Source organism: Lithobates pipiens, unplaced genomic scaffold, assembly GCF_037356315.1.
Source record: "Lithobates pipiens isolate NorthernLeopardFrog02 unplaced genomic scaffold, aLitPip1_a1.2 Scaffold_16, whole genome shotgun sequence".
Taxonomy (NCBI): Eukaryota; Metazoa; Chordata; class Amphibia; order Anura; family Ranidae; genus Lithobates; species Lithobates pipiens.
The window spans coordinates 319,970,703-319,983,188 of record NW_027507748.1 but is presented as its reverse complement, the minus strand read 5'-3'; the positions used below and the strand labels follow the sequence as shown (position 1 = coordinate 319,983,188).

At 40.8% G+C, this 12,486-nt stretch overlaps 1 protein-coding gene across 2 annotated transcripts in view; it reads left to right on the top strand.

The window, feature by feature from the left end:
• The window catches only part of CSF3R (colony stimulating factor 3 receptor), an 87,462-nt gene that overhangs the window by 40,770 nt on the left and 34,206 nt on the right, over positions 1 to 12,486 (top strand). For both annotated transcript variants that reach the window (XM_077481692.1, XM_077481691.1), the window contains 2 exons: positions 5,210 to 5,292; positions 11,032 to 11,242. In XM_077481692.1, coding sequence (XP_077337818.1) covers positions 5,210 to 5,292; positions 11,032 to 11,242 — 294 coding nt within the window. The remainder of the gene's footprint in view (positions 1 to 5,209; positions 5,293 to 11,031; positions 11,243 to 12,486) is intronic.

Here is a 12,486-nt window from a genome sequence, read left to right as displayed (position 1 = left end):
GTGTCAAAACACCTGGAGCCCCATGTACGTAGGCATTGGAGGGTGCATTGTAACCCCCTGAATAATCTACCCAGCTCTCAGAGACCTGATAGTTACCCCTCCCTCCCCTAAAGGGGGACTGATGGTAAGGATGCTCCCCGTAATAGGGGGAGGTGTAGTATCCTTGTCCACCTCCTTTATGGTTATGATGTCTGGGGGGGCCACCTCTAGGTTTACCATGGTGAAACCTTCCTGCACGCCACTCCCTGAGGGGTATACGGTTCCCATGTATTTGGGGTGAATAATATGCTTGCTGACCACTATATTTGGGGGCTACTGGCGTATCTGTTCTAGGGCGGTCACCGTTTTTATTCGATCTATTCCCATATATGGTAGGATCAGTCAAACCTTGGTACATCATTAGAGCCATCTTGGGTAGGAGGAATAGTGGCCGGTTGGGGCTCTGTCATACCCTCTCCTAGTTTCTCTTGCCAATTAAACACTTTATTGATCCTATAATCATTCACATCCCGTAATTTTTTCCCCCGCTTTTTGGTCCTTTGTATTCCCCCCTCTACCGCTAAAATATCAGTTGATAACAGTAGATCTTTTTATTGATTGCAGTTGACTTTATTCCAATTCCTTATTTCCAGTGTGGATATGTCACTGAGTATTAATATATTTCTCCTGATAGACGTTTACTATTGCCCCTTGTATTTCAATCATTTTTATATAATACATATTTTTTGATGTATGTTTTAACCACTTCAGCCCCGGAAAATTTACCCCCTTCCTGACCAGGCCATTTTTTGTGATATGGCACTGCGTTTCTTGAACTGACAATTGCATGGTCATGGGACGTTGTACCCAAACAAATAGAGCTTTCTTTTGGTGGTATTTGATTACCTCTGTGTTTTTTTTTTTTTGCGCTATAAACAAAAGAAGAGCGTTAATTTAAAAAAAAAACACAATATTTTTTACATTTTGCTATAATAAATATCCCAATTTTTTTCCTCAGTTTAGGCCAATATGTATTCTACATATTTTTGGTAAATCACAATAAGCGTATATTGAGTGGTTTCCGTAATAATGATAGCATCTACAAAATAGAGGATAGATCTATGGCATTTTTATTATTTATTTATTTTTTACTAGTAATGGTGGCGAGCAGCGATTTTTATCAGGACTGCGACATTGCGGTGGACAAATCGGACCCCTTTGGCACATTTTTGGGACCACTGACATTTATACAGCAATCATAGCTAAAAATAGCCACTGATTACTGTATAAATGTCACTGGCAGGAAAGAAGGGGTTAACACTGGGGGGGGCGATCAAGGGGTTATATGTGTTTTCCCTAGGTGTGTTCTAACTGTGAGGAGATTGGACTGACTGGGGGAGAAGACAGATCGCTGTTCCGACTTAGTAGGAGCACACAATCTGTTTCTCCTCCCCTGACAGGACAGGGATTTGTGAGTTTACACGCACAAATTCCCATTCTTGCTCTTGTAACCGCAATCGCGGGGGGCTGGCGGAGATCACGACCGAGAGCCCTGCTATGACTCTTAAAGCAGCCACAGTATATATACGCCGATTCGCACAGCAGAGACATTCTGTCACCATATATATACAGGAGCCAAACGGGAAGCGGTTAATGTTCCTTTTAGAAAAAAAAAATTTTTAAATAGTTTTTTTTCTCAAATAACAGTTTTATTAGTTATCTCAGCAGGTAAAAGAACAAAAACAGAACACAGTAAAATCCAGGCAGGAATATAGCAAGTACAGACATTTTAGCCATAAGTGGCGCGAGATCATTGCTAAGTCATACTATGAACTGTTAGATGATAATTGAGGCTTACCATAGGCTAGGCGAGAGCCTATGGAATGTAAGAAAAACATAAAAGAGGAAGTAGAAGAGAAGGAGGGGAAAGAGAGAGTTGAAAGAATAATAAAGTAAAGGAGAATGGGAAAGTAAAGTAGTAGCTCAACCATCGGCTCAGGGTGGCTCCTCCTGGCGATGCCACACCTCCCAGACCTTATCCTACATTTCCAGCCTATCTTATAATCTAGCTATCATTTTTTCCATTAGCTCCACATCTTTTATTCTGGCTTACAGTGCGTCTTGGGAGGGTGGGGAGCAACTCTTCCAGTTGAGGGCAACCAGACATCGTACAGTTGTAAGAATATGTCTAAGTAGCTTCTTGGATGGTTTGGCAATTTGTAATGGTGACACCCCAAGTAGAAGAGTTACGGCATCATGGCGACCTGAACCTCCAAGAGGCGGGACAATAATTGCTGCATCGTAGACCAGAAGGGCACCATCATGGGGCAACTCCAGTAAATATGGTAGAGGGTACCTTTGTCCCCCTGACAGCACCACCACCAATAAGAGCTAGAGGAATAGATAACATGGAGAACGTCCAGTGTCAAGTACCAAAAATAGAGGATTTTATATGCATTTTCCTTGTAACCTGTACAAAAGGAGTTCTTAGTTGCCTGGGACCAGATAGTCTGCCACATCATCTGGGGGATTTCTTGATTTGATTTGATTTGATATGGGATTTGTACTGTGCCAAATGTGCTCCCTTAGGAGCGCATTCGGAGCGTCTTCTCCTAGTATCTTTTCACAGCGGAGCATATAGGCAAGTTTACCCTGATTTGGTATAGAGTAGGAGTTAAGTAGTGAGTATATGTCAGAGATCAGGCCCCGACGTGCTGATACCTCCAATCTAATGCTCTCGAAAGGAGATGGCGCTGAGAATTGTAAATTCGGTACAAAGGTTTGGGCATAGTGGCGTATCTGCAGATATCCATGAAAAACTTGGTGAGGTAAGTCATATTTTTCCTGGAATTCAGTGAACAGCAATAATTTACGTGATCTAGGGTCCACCAAGTCACCAAAGTGGAATAAATTCTGTGTTGGCCAAGGCGAAGATATCTGGTGAGTGAGACTAGCAGGCATCTTGGGATTGCAGAGAAAAGAGGTCAACAGCCACATTTATGAGCTAAGCTCATGTTCGCGGGACAGTTTGCACCAGAGCGATCTGAGTTGAGACATGGACCCCAAAGGGCTTCGAGGGTTAAGGCATGCAATTGGTGTCGCTTGATGGTATTTTACCAGGTTAGGGAAAGCTAGCCCCCCCATTGGGTGCCAGTAAGACCGACCGGGGTATCCTGTGCCTCTTGTAGTTCCAGACAAAGCGGATCAGATCCACTTGAATCTCTCGTAAATGTGCATAAGAGACGGGAATGGGCAGTGTCTGGAATAATTAGGGAAAATGGCCATCTTCACAGAGGCTTCCATTTTTTGCAGTAGCTCTCTTATGAAGTGCAACAAGGGTGAAAAGTTTGCTTGATATAACGTGACAAAGGTCGGGGTGATATGAACCCCCAAATATTTCAGGGCAGAGGACTTCCAATTATAGGGGAAATAAAATATTTTTTAATACCTTTTGATAATATTTCTTGATCATATTTGCCTGTATTCTTTCTTCTTCTTTTAATGATTAATTTTTAATGATTTTGTATCACACGTCTCAAGAGAGGAGCCCGTTAGCGGCAATTTCTTTTTGCTTTTAATGGACTTAATAAACAGTTGATATGATTTACTATTCGGGGTCAACATGATTCACAATCCAGTTCCAGTGTCCCGGTCGCTTTAAATGTTGTTGATGGATGTCTCAGCCCCACCCTCCAATCCCCGTTGTAGCCTCATATGGGGAAATGCCTCAGAAGGAGATAGGAGCTGAGACGTTATTGTGTTCCGCACTTGGTTGTGCAAGCCAGAGTCGGACCCTCTCTCTAACGCTCATTATTGTTTTCATTGCTGTAAGTGCAACCATTTTATTAAACAAACACACTCTTTAGACTTACTGCACGATTGATGTCTCACCCCACTCTCCATTCCCAGATGTAGGCTCATACAGGGAAATGCATCGGGATGGATTATCTAGAGATTTGACTACTTTGTAGCTGACTGTCACTGGGGTCACTATTGATATAATTCTTTATACAGATAGCACACTTTAGATTGTTTTTTGTATTTATTTGTATATATACACTTCACATATACTTTATATACAGTACACGCATACAGGATACCACCAATGCTGAAAATGTATAAACTGTGATAAAAATTTTCTAAATGTTTCCATTTTCTGTCCACCTTTGGGTTTGTGTGTCTTAATTCAAGAAGAGCACACTTTAATGGAAAAGGCTCCCTGGCAGTTTGCGCCTCTCGCCAGTCCTTGTCCTCCGGGCCCCGCTGCTGATGCTTGAGCGGAGAGGAGGTTGGAGGAGATGGAGTCCAGGCTTTGGGACTCCAGGGTTGCTGCTCTGCGCCTCTTTGGGGGTCAAGGAGGCTATAAAGCTCTTCTCCCTCCTAGGCTCCCAGCTGCCCTCGGTCTTCACGTTCCACACAGGTGCAGCTTCCTTTTGCGGAGCCTCCCACTCATTATGTGAGGACGCCACCATGCCACGCTCCCTCTGCCACCGTCCTGACATTACAACCAGGGGCAGGTGCTTTGGGCCGCACAATATTGACTGGGACCAAGGCAGCACACCTGGGACTTATGGTGCCACAGACCCGTCTGACCCCCCAAGCTACGCCCCTGTCCGCTGGAGCAAATTGGATCATGCTTTGCTGTGTTCTTTTGCCTTCCTCTGGATCAACTGTGGGTATAGGAATGTGTATTCCATGTTTTTAAGTAATTTTAATCATTTTGCGTCTTTGTTGTATTCTTGTATATGTGAACCTCTTGCCGACCACATAACATGTATGTGCAGGTAGGCGTTACCATGACCATGGCGTCTGAGGTTCTTGTGCTGAGAGCACGCTCACTACTCCCTGTCTCTATTTATGATCACGAACTGGCAAGACAGGCTCCTGATCATGTGATCACTGTGACAGTCAATCACATTGGTCAATTGATCAGGAAGTCCATCCAGGCCACCTGCCTTGGGATCCAGTTAAATGGCCATGGTGGGTGGGCAGAAGGGGGTGATAAAGATATTATGCTTTTCCTCATGGCTAGATGTACCTTGGGGCTACTGACTCATTACAAGGTTTTTTTGTCTTGTTCTTCATGAATATATATTTATTGTAAAATTATACACAAAGAGAAATGTGAAAATCTAAAAGAAGTTTCAGGCATGTTTTTAGTCCGGATCTTATTTTTTATATAGAATCTATAAAATGTGTTTTGTTAAACAAATTATTATTTTTGTTTTAGTACCTACTGGTACACTTGAGACTTGGTGGAAGATACTGGAGACTGCAGAGGACAGTTCAATGAAGATTCAACTATTTTGGAAGGTAATGTCCCAAAACCAGAACAAAATGGAAAAAAAGAATAATAATAAAATAAGCTTTGCAGGCCCAGTGATAAAAGTGTTAAAGCTGAAACACAGGCTTATTGTCTATATACAAGAGGCCTATATATTCATACTTACAGTGCCTTGGAAAAGTATTCATACCACTTGAAAATTTCCACATTTTGTCCTGTTACAACCAAAAACTTAAATGTATTTTCTTGGTATTTTATGTGGTAGACCAACACAAAGTGGCACAAAATTATGAAGTGGAAGGAAAATGATAAATCATTTTCAAGTTTTTTACAAATAAATATGTGAAAAGTGTGGCGTGCATTTGTATTCAGCCCACCTGAGTCAATACTTTGTCTTTGTTTAGAACCACCTTTCGCTGCAATTGCAGCTGCATGTTTTTTTGGGGATGTCTCTACCAGCTTTGCACATCTAGAGAGTGACATTTTTGCCCATTCTTCGTTGCAAATAACTCAAGCTCTGTCAGATTGGATGGAGAGCATCTGTGAACAGCAATTTTCAAGTCTTGCCACAGATTCTCAATTGGATTTAGGTCTGGACTTTGACTGGGCCATTCTAACACATGAATATGCTTTGATCTAAACCAGGGATATGCAATTAGCGGACCTCCAGCTGTTGCAGAGCTACAAATCTCATGAGGCATAGCAAGAGCTGGAGGTTCGCTAATTGCATATCCCTGATCTAAACCATTCCATTGTAGCTCTGGCTGTATGTTTAAGGTCGTTGTCCTGCTGGAAGGGGAACCTTCACCCCAGTCTCAAGTCTTTTGCAGACTCTAACAGGTTTTCTTCTAGGATTGCCCTGTATTTGGCTCCATCTATCTTCCCATCAACTGTGAGCAGCTTCCCTGCTGAAGAAAGGCATCCCCACAGCATGATGCTGCCACCTCCATGTTTCATGGTGTGGATGGTGTGTTCAGGGTAATATGCAGTGTTAGTTTTCTGCCACACATAGTGCTTTGCATTTAGGTCTCATCTGACCAGAGCACCTTCTTCCACGTGTTTGCTGTGTCCCCCACATGGCTTCTCGCAAACTGCAAACAGGACTTCTTATGGCTTTCTTTCAACAATGGCTTTCTGCTTGTTACTCTTCCATAAAGGCCAGATTTGTGGAGTGCATGACTAATAGTTGTCCTGTGGACAGATTCTCCCACCTGAGCTGTGGATTTCTGCAGCTCCTCCAGAATTACCATGGGCCTCTTGGCTGCTTCTCTGATTAATGCTCTCCTTGCCCAGCCTGCCAGTTCAGGTGGATGGCCATGTTTTAGTGGGTTTTCAGTTGTGCCATACTCTTTCCATTTTCGGATGATGGATTGAACAGTGCTCCGTGAGATGTTCAAAGCTTGGGATATTTTTTTATAACCTAACCCTGCTTTAAACATCTCCACAACTTTATGCCTGACCTGTCTGGTTTGTTCCTTGGCCTTCTTGATGCTGTTTGTTCACCAAAGTTCTCTAACAAACCTCTGAGGGCTTTACAGAACAGCTGTATGTATACTGAGATTAAATTACACACAAGTGGGCTCTATTTACTAATTGGGTGAAGGCAATTGGTACCACTAGATTTTAGTTAGGGGTATCAGAGTAAAGCGGGCTAAATACAAATGCATGCCACACTTGTCAGTTATTTATTTGGGAAAAAAAAACTGAAAACTATTTATCATTTTCCTTTCACTTCACAATGATGTGCCACTTTGTGTTGGTCTATCACATAAAATCCCAATAACATACATTTATGTTTTTGGTTGTAACATAATATAACATGGAAAATCTCAAGGGGTATGAATACTTTTTCAAGGCAGTGTAAATATTGGAGTCCTTTGTGGATTTCCTCTAGATCTGTGAAGTACTCCAGGAAACAACTCCAGCTCCTTTGTGCAGGAACTTCCTGTAAAAGAGACCAGTCACTGATGAATTCTCTCCTTGTGTAGGGTGACTAGTCTTATAACCAACCTTCCTTCCTACTGTTTACTGCAGGCAGCCTGAAGTGAGTGATCCCACCCACAGCTCAGCTTTATGCACAGGATTTGTACAGCAGAGTGACAATGTTACTGCTATTCACACAAAAAGGGGTCTATGTATAAAAACAAAATGATGGACGGATGTTATAAGTGTTGGCCTAGACCTTACAAATTCTGGCCATATTTTGCCTAATATGTTGATTTTCTATGATTGTCATCTCAATCTAGAGGCTGTGCAATATTTGACTGATTATAGTATTTCAGGAAGTTATGTATATTGTGGCCACTAGGTGGAACTGATGATCATAGGAAATCAAAGTATTAGGCAAAATACAGCCAGAATTTGTAAGGGCTAAGCAAATGCTTGTGACTTTCTACTTGAAATTGTTTTTATACATAAATCCCAACTGATATCTGGGATATGACTCAGACCAGGGCAGTTGTCAAGGGCATAGTTGTGTGTGTTATTTAGACATTATGTTGGAGAACTGAGAAACACTAGCACCAGTTCTTTGGATATACCCCCTGGCAGTGTGGTGGTGTGTCTTTTTGGCAGTGGTCAGGTTCTAGGAATAGAGAAGGTAGGATGTGGGAGGATTAATTGTTATGAGGTTTGATTTACATAATTGTGTATATGTACAGCCTTCATAATTGTTCTTGGGCAGATGCATGAGACTCAGATCAGGAGAATTATTTTGGAACATACATGTGACACAAATATGATATTCTATGTGTAATGTCCACACAAATCTGTTTGGCTAGGTTGTAAGAATACATAATGCCTTTTACATGAAAAATACAAGGTTATTAATATTTTCAGTGAATTGCAGCCAATAGATGCTCTGTGAATAGTATTAGTACAGCAATAATGTGGTTGATTTACTAATGAAATAGAGCATGTTTGTAAAGTGAATTTTAACTTATCTTATTGAAAACAGTAAAACAAATTGAAAATCCAATTTGCAAAGAATCCTCGATCATGTACACAGAAATCAAGAAAACAGCACACCTTTACCTCAATCATTTAAATAAGTGGGTTTTTTTCTTTTTCTAAAGTGAATTTTCATTTAGCATTTATTGAGAAATATCATACATCAGATTTACTATTACAAAATATAAACAGGTGATAAGTTTACAATAATGTAATAAACATAAATCAAGTGGAGAATTTTGTATGATATTTTGTATTTTTTTATATGTTCATCCAATAACAAGCACGAAATAAAATGTAAATATTTTTTTTTTTAAAAGGGTACATAAGACATAGTTGTGATCATACCAACAATGCCATAATAAGAAATTTATAGTATACAGTATATCTTTACAATGTAAAGTAGTGCATGTACAGCTTGTATAACAATGTAAATTTGCTGTGCCCTCAAAATAACTCAACACACAGCTATTAAAGTGTTACTGAACCCATTAATATAAAAAATAGTTCATCTGTGTTTCAGCGGACAATCCGCTCGTGTGTGGGCTTCAGCTGACTTTTTCAGCGGACAGTCTGGCGGACTAAGTCTTTCGGAATTTCCGTAATACAGTCCGTCCAAACTTGGTTTCAGCGGACAATCCGCTCGTGAATAGGCTAGTTCGACGGACTAAGTATGGCGCATGCTCAGAAAGGATTTACACGGCCGAAGGTTGCATTGCAGTGTATTGGACGTCGAATTTCTAGTCCCGTCGTACGTGCCGTACACGTCATCGCGCAAGCTTTCGGCGGATTGTCTGCTCATCGTGTGTGCTCAAGTCCGTTCATTCAAAAGTAGGACGGATTGTCTGTCGGATTGTCTGACAAACTTAGTTGGCTAGACAATCTGCCCGTGTGTACGCGGCCTTACAAGGCCTCAGGTGCGAATGTGTTAAATTTGGTGTTATCGCTCTCACTCTCTCATACTGGTCACTGGAGGTTCAACTGGCACCTCATGGCAAAGAACTCTCTGAGGATCTGAAAAAAAGAATTGTTGATCTACATAAAGATGGCCTAAGCTATAAGAAGATTGCCAAGACCCTGAAACTGAGCTTCAGCATCGTGGCCAAAATCATACAGCGGTTTAACAAGACAGATTTCACTCAGAACAGGCCTCGCCATGGTCGACCAAAGAAGTTGAGTGTACACTGCATCAACTTGGTCTGCATTACTGTTGTCCCAGAAGAAGGCCTCTTCTAAAGATAATGCACAAGAAAGCCTGCAAACAGTTTGCTCTAGACAAGCAGACTAAGGACATGGATTACTGGAACCATGTCCTATGGTCTGATGAGACCAAGATAAACTTATTTGGTTCAGATGGTGTCAAGCATGTGTGGCGCTAACCAGGTGAGGAGTACAAAGACAAGTGTGTCTTGCCTACAGTCAAGCATGGTGGTGGGAGTGTCATTGTCTGGGGCTGCATGAGTGCTTCCGGCACTGGGGAGCTACAGTTCATTGAGGGAACCATGAATGCCAACATGTACTGTAACATGTTGAAGCAGATCATGATCCCTTTGGAGACTGGGCTGCAGGGCAGTATTCCAACACAATAACGACCCAAAACACACCTCCAAGATGACCACTGCCTTGCTAAAGAAGCTGAGGGTAAAGGTGATGGACTAGCCAATCATTTCTCCAGACCTAAACCCTATTGAGCATCTGTGGGGCATCCCCAAATGGAAGGTGGAGGAGCGCAAGGTCTCTAACATCCACCAGCTCCATGGTGTCATCATAGAGGAGTGGAAGAGGACTCCAGTGGCAACCTGTTAAGCTCTGGTGAACGCCATGCCCAAGAGGGTTAATGCAGTTCTGGAAAATAATGGCGGCCACACAAAATATTGAACCTTTGGGCCCAATTTGGACATTTTCACTTAGGGATGTACTCACTTTTGTTGCCAGTGGTTCAGTGTTGTCACATGAAAAGATATAATACAATATTTACAAAAATGTGAGGGGTGTACTCACTTTTGTGAGCTACTATATATATATATATATATATATATATATATATATATATATATATATATATATATATATATATATATATATATATAGTAGCTCACAAAAGTGAGTACACCCCTCACATTTTTGTAAATATTGTATTATATCTTTTCATGTGACAACACTATATATATATATATATATATATATATATATATATATATATATATATATAACACATTAGTCCACTATCCACTGATGTATTGAAAATAGAAGACCAGAAATTCCATTTTGCATGAAAGGTATGCATGGAATCAAAAGGAGATAAAAAAATTATATTAGCAATAATTCTGTCGTTAGACCGTACAAAGGGTACAGATGGATTTTTCCAATTATACGCAATGGCCCACATTGTTGCTACACATGGTGTGCGAAATCATTTTTCTAAGGATAAAGGTACATGAATGAGGTGAAGTTGTCCTTAATTTTAATCATCATCATGTTCTGCTCCCCGAGCACACACTTTTTTGACGCCAATTAGAGCCTCAGGCTCTAATCACGTGCTTAAAGAAGAAAACATTGGAATCCATACGTCCAACATGTAAATTAGGGGATCGGTGCATGGATTAGGGGGGGCGGCACCCCTGTGCCCTGTATCGGTGGGCCGCCAGTGGTGTCAAATAAGTACTGAGAAAATGAAGCATACAACTGCCAATCAAATGCAAATGTTTACCTTTCATAAGGCTGATCTGAAGAATCTAATTAGTGGCACACATTGATAAATGATGCCAAGTTTTAGTAAAATGGAAATGGCCTAATCAGTTCTTTTCTTCATTTCACAGCCAATGAAAAAAGAGGAGGCCAACGCCAAACATCTCTCATATATTGTGAAGGAAGAGACTGATTTTCTTCAGAAAGAAACTCAATTATGCAATACAACGAATCTCAGCTGTACATTTTCTCTCCCTCCTGGGAAAAAGAGAGTATTTATCTGGGCTCAAAATACAATTGGAGCTTCTCCTAAAAAAGAGATAATTTTCTTTGCAACAAATGGTAAGAAAAGGTTATGCGCATCTAACAGACCATATTTCCCTAAAAGATAGCTTGCAATGTGGAAATGCAATGAACCAATCATTTTAACCTTTGCTATCTGCAGTTTATATGCATACGTAAAAAATGGTTATATGCTTATGTTAGTGAACTTACAAAATATTCTTGCACTACAATACTAAATAATTAAACTAAAGGGCAATCATGTATTGTCAGTACTGACATGTGTTTCCACATCAGACCTGTAATATTACCTAAAAAGTGCTGCTCTGTAGTAAACATATATCAAAACAAATAACTATTAAAAATGAAGCAACACAAATATTGTCCAGCATGCTGGAAAATAAATATAACCACTCTCAATTAAAGACTTCATATAAAGTTTTTGACTAAATAAATAAATAGTATTTAATAACAGCATGTACAAGTAAGTTCATTTGGTGCAAAATCCATTATCAGTTGTATCAGTGTAGCCCAGTTCATTAACCCCCCTAGCGGTAATCCCGAGTCTGGCTCGGGTTAGGATTTTACTAACAGGAGCGGTAACCCCGAGCCAGACTCGGGATCGCATCGCTGGATGCAGGGGAGGACACAGGGAGAGTTACTTACCTTGTCCCCTGGATCCAGCGATGTCCTCCGCGCTGTGTTGAGTGAGCTGTCCTCCGCTTGATTCACAGTGCCGAATGCCGCCGAGCTCTGTTCCCTGCGACGTTACAGTGCACGGGAGCGGAGATTGGCGCCAAATTCAAAAAAGTAAAAAGACACAAAACACACACAGTACTGTAATCTTACAGATTACAGTACTGTATTAAAAATTACACCCCCCTTTGTCCCTAGTGGTCTGTGCAGTGCCCTGCATGCACTTTTATATTATAAATACAGTTTTTTCTGCCTGAAATTTGGAGATTGTCCATAGCAACCAAAAAGTGTCCCTTTTTCAGTGTTTTAGGATTTGATTACATTATTGAATAATTTTTATTATTATTTATTATATTATAAACTTTATCATACCCGGGATGTCTGCTAGACTCTGGTTTGAACAGATTTAAGAGAGTTATCCCTAAGAATTACAGGACTACAATATAAGACTCCAAAATTCCATGCAAAATAATTGTACCGCTTTCAGCACCTAAAACCGGACTGAATCATACCGCCAGGGAGGTTAAAGCAGTCTAATTCCAGTGCTTGTACAGAATAAAGTGCCTAGTGCTGTAATCAAGAATGCCATCCAAGTGCTTCATACCTTG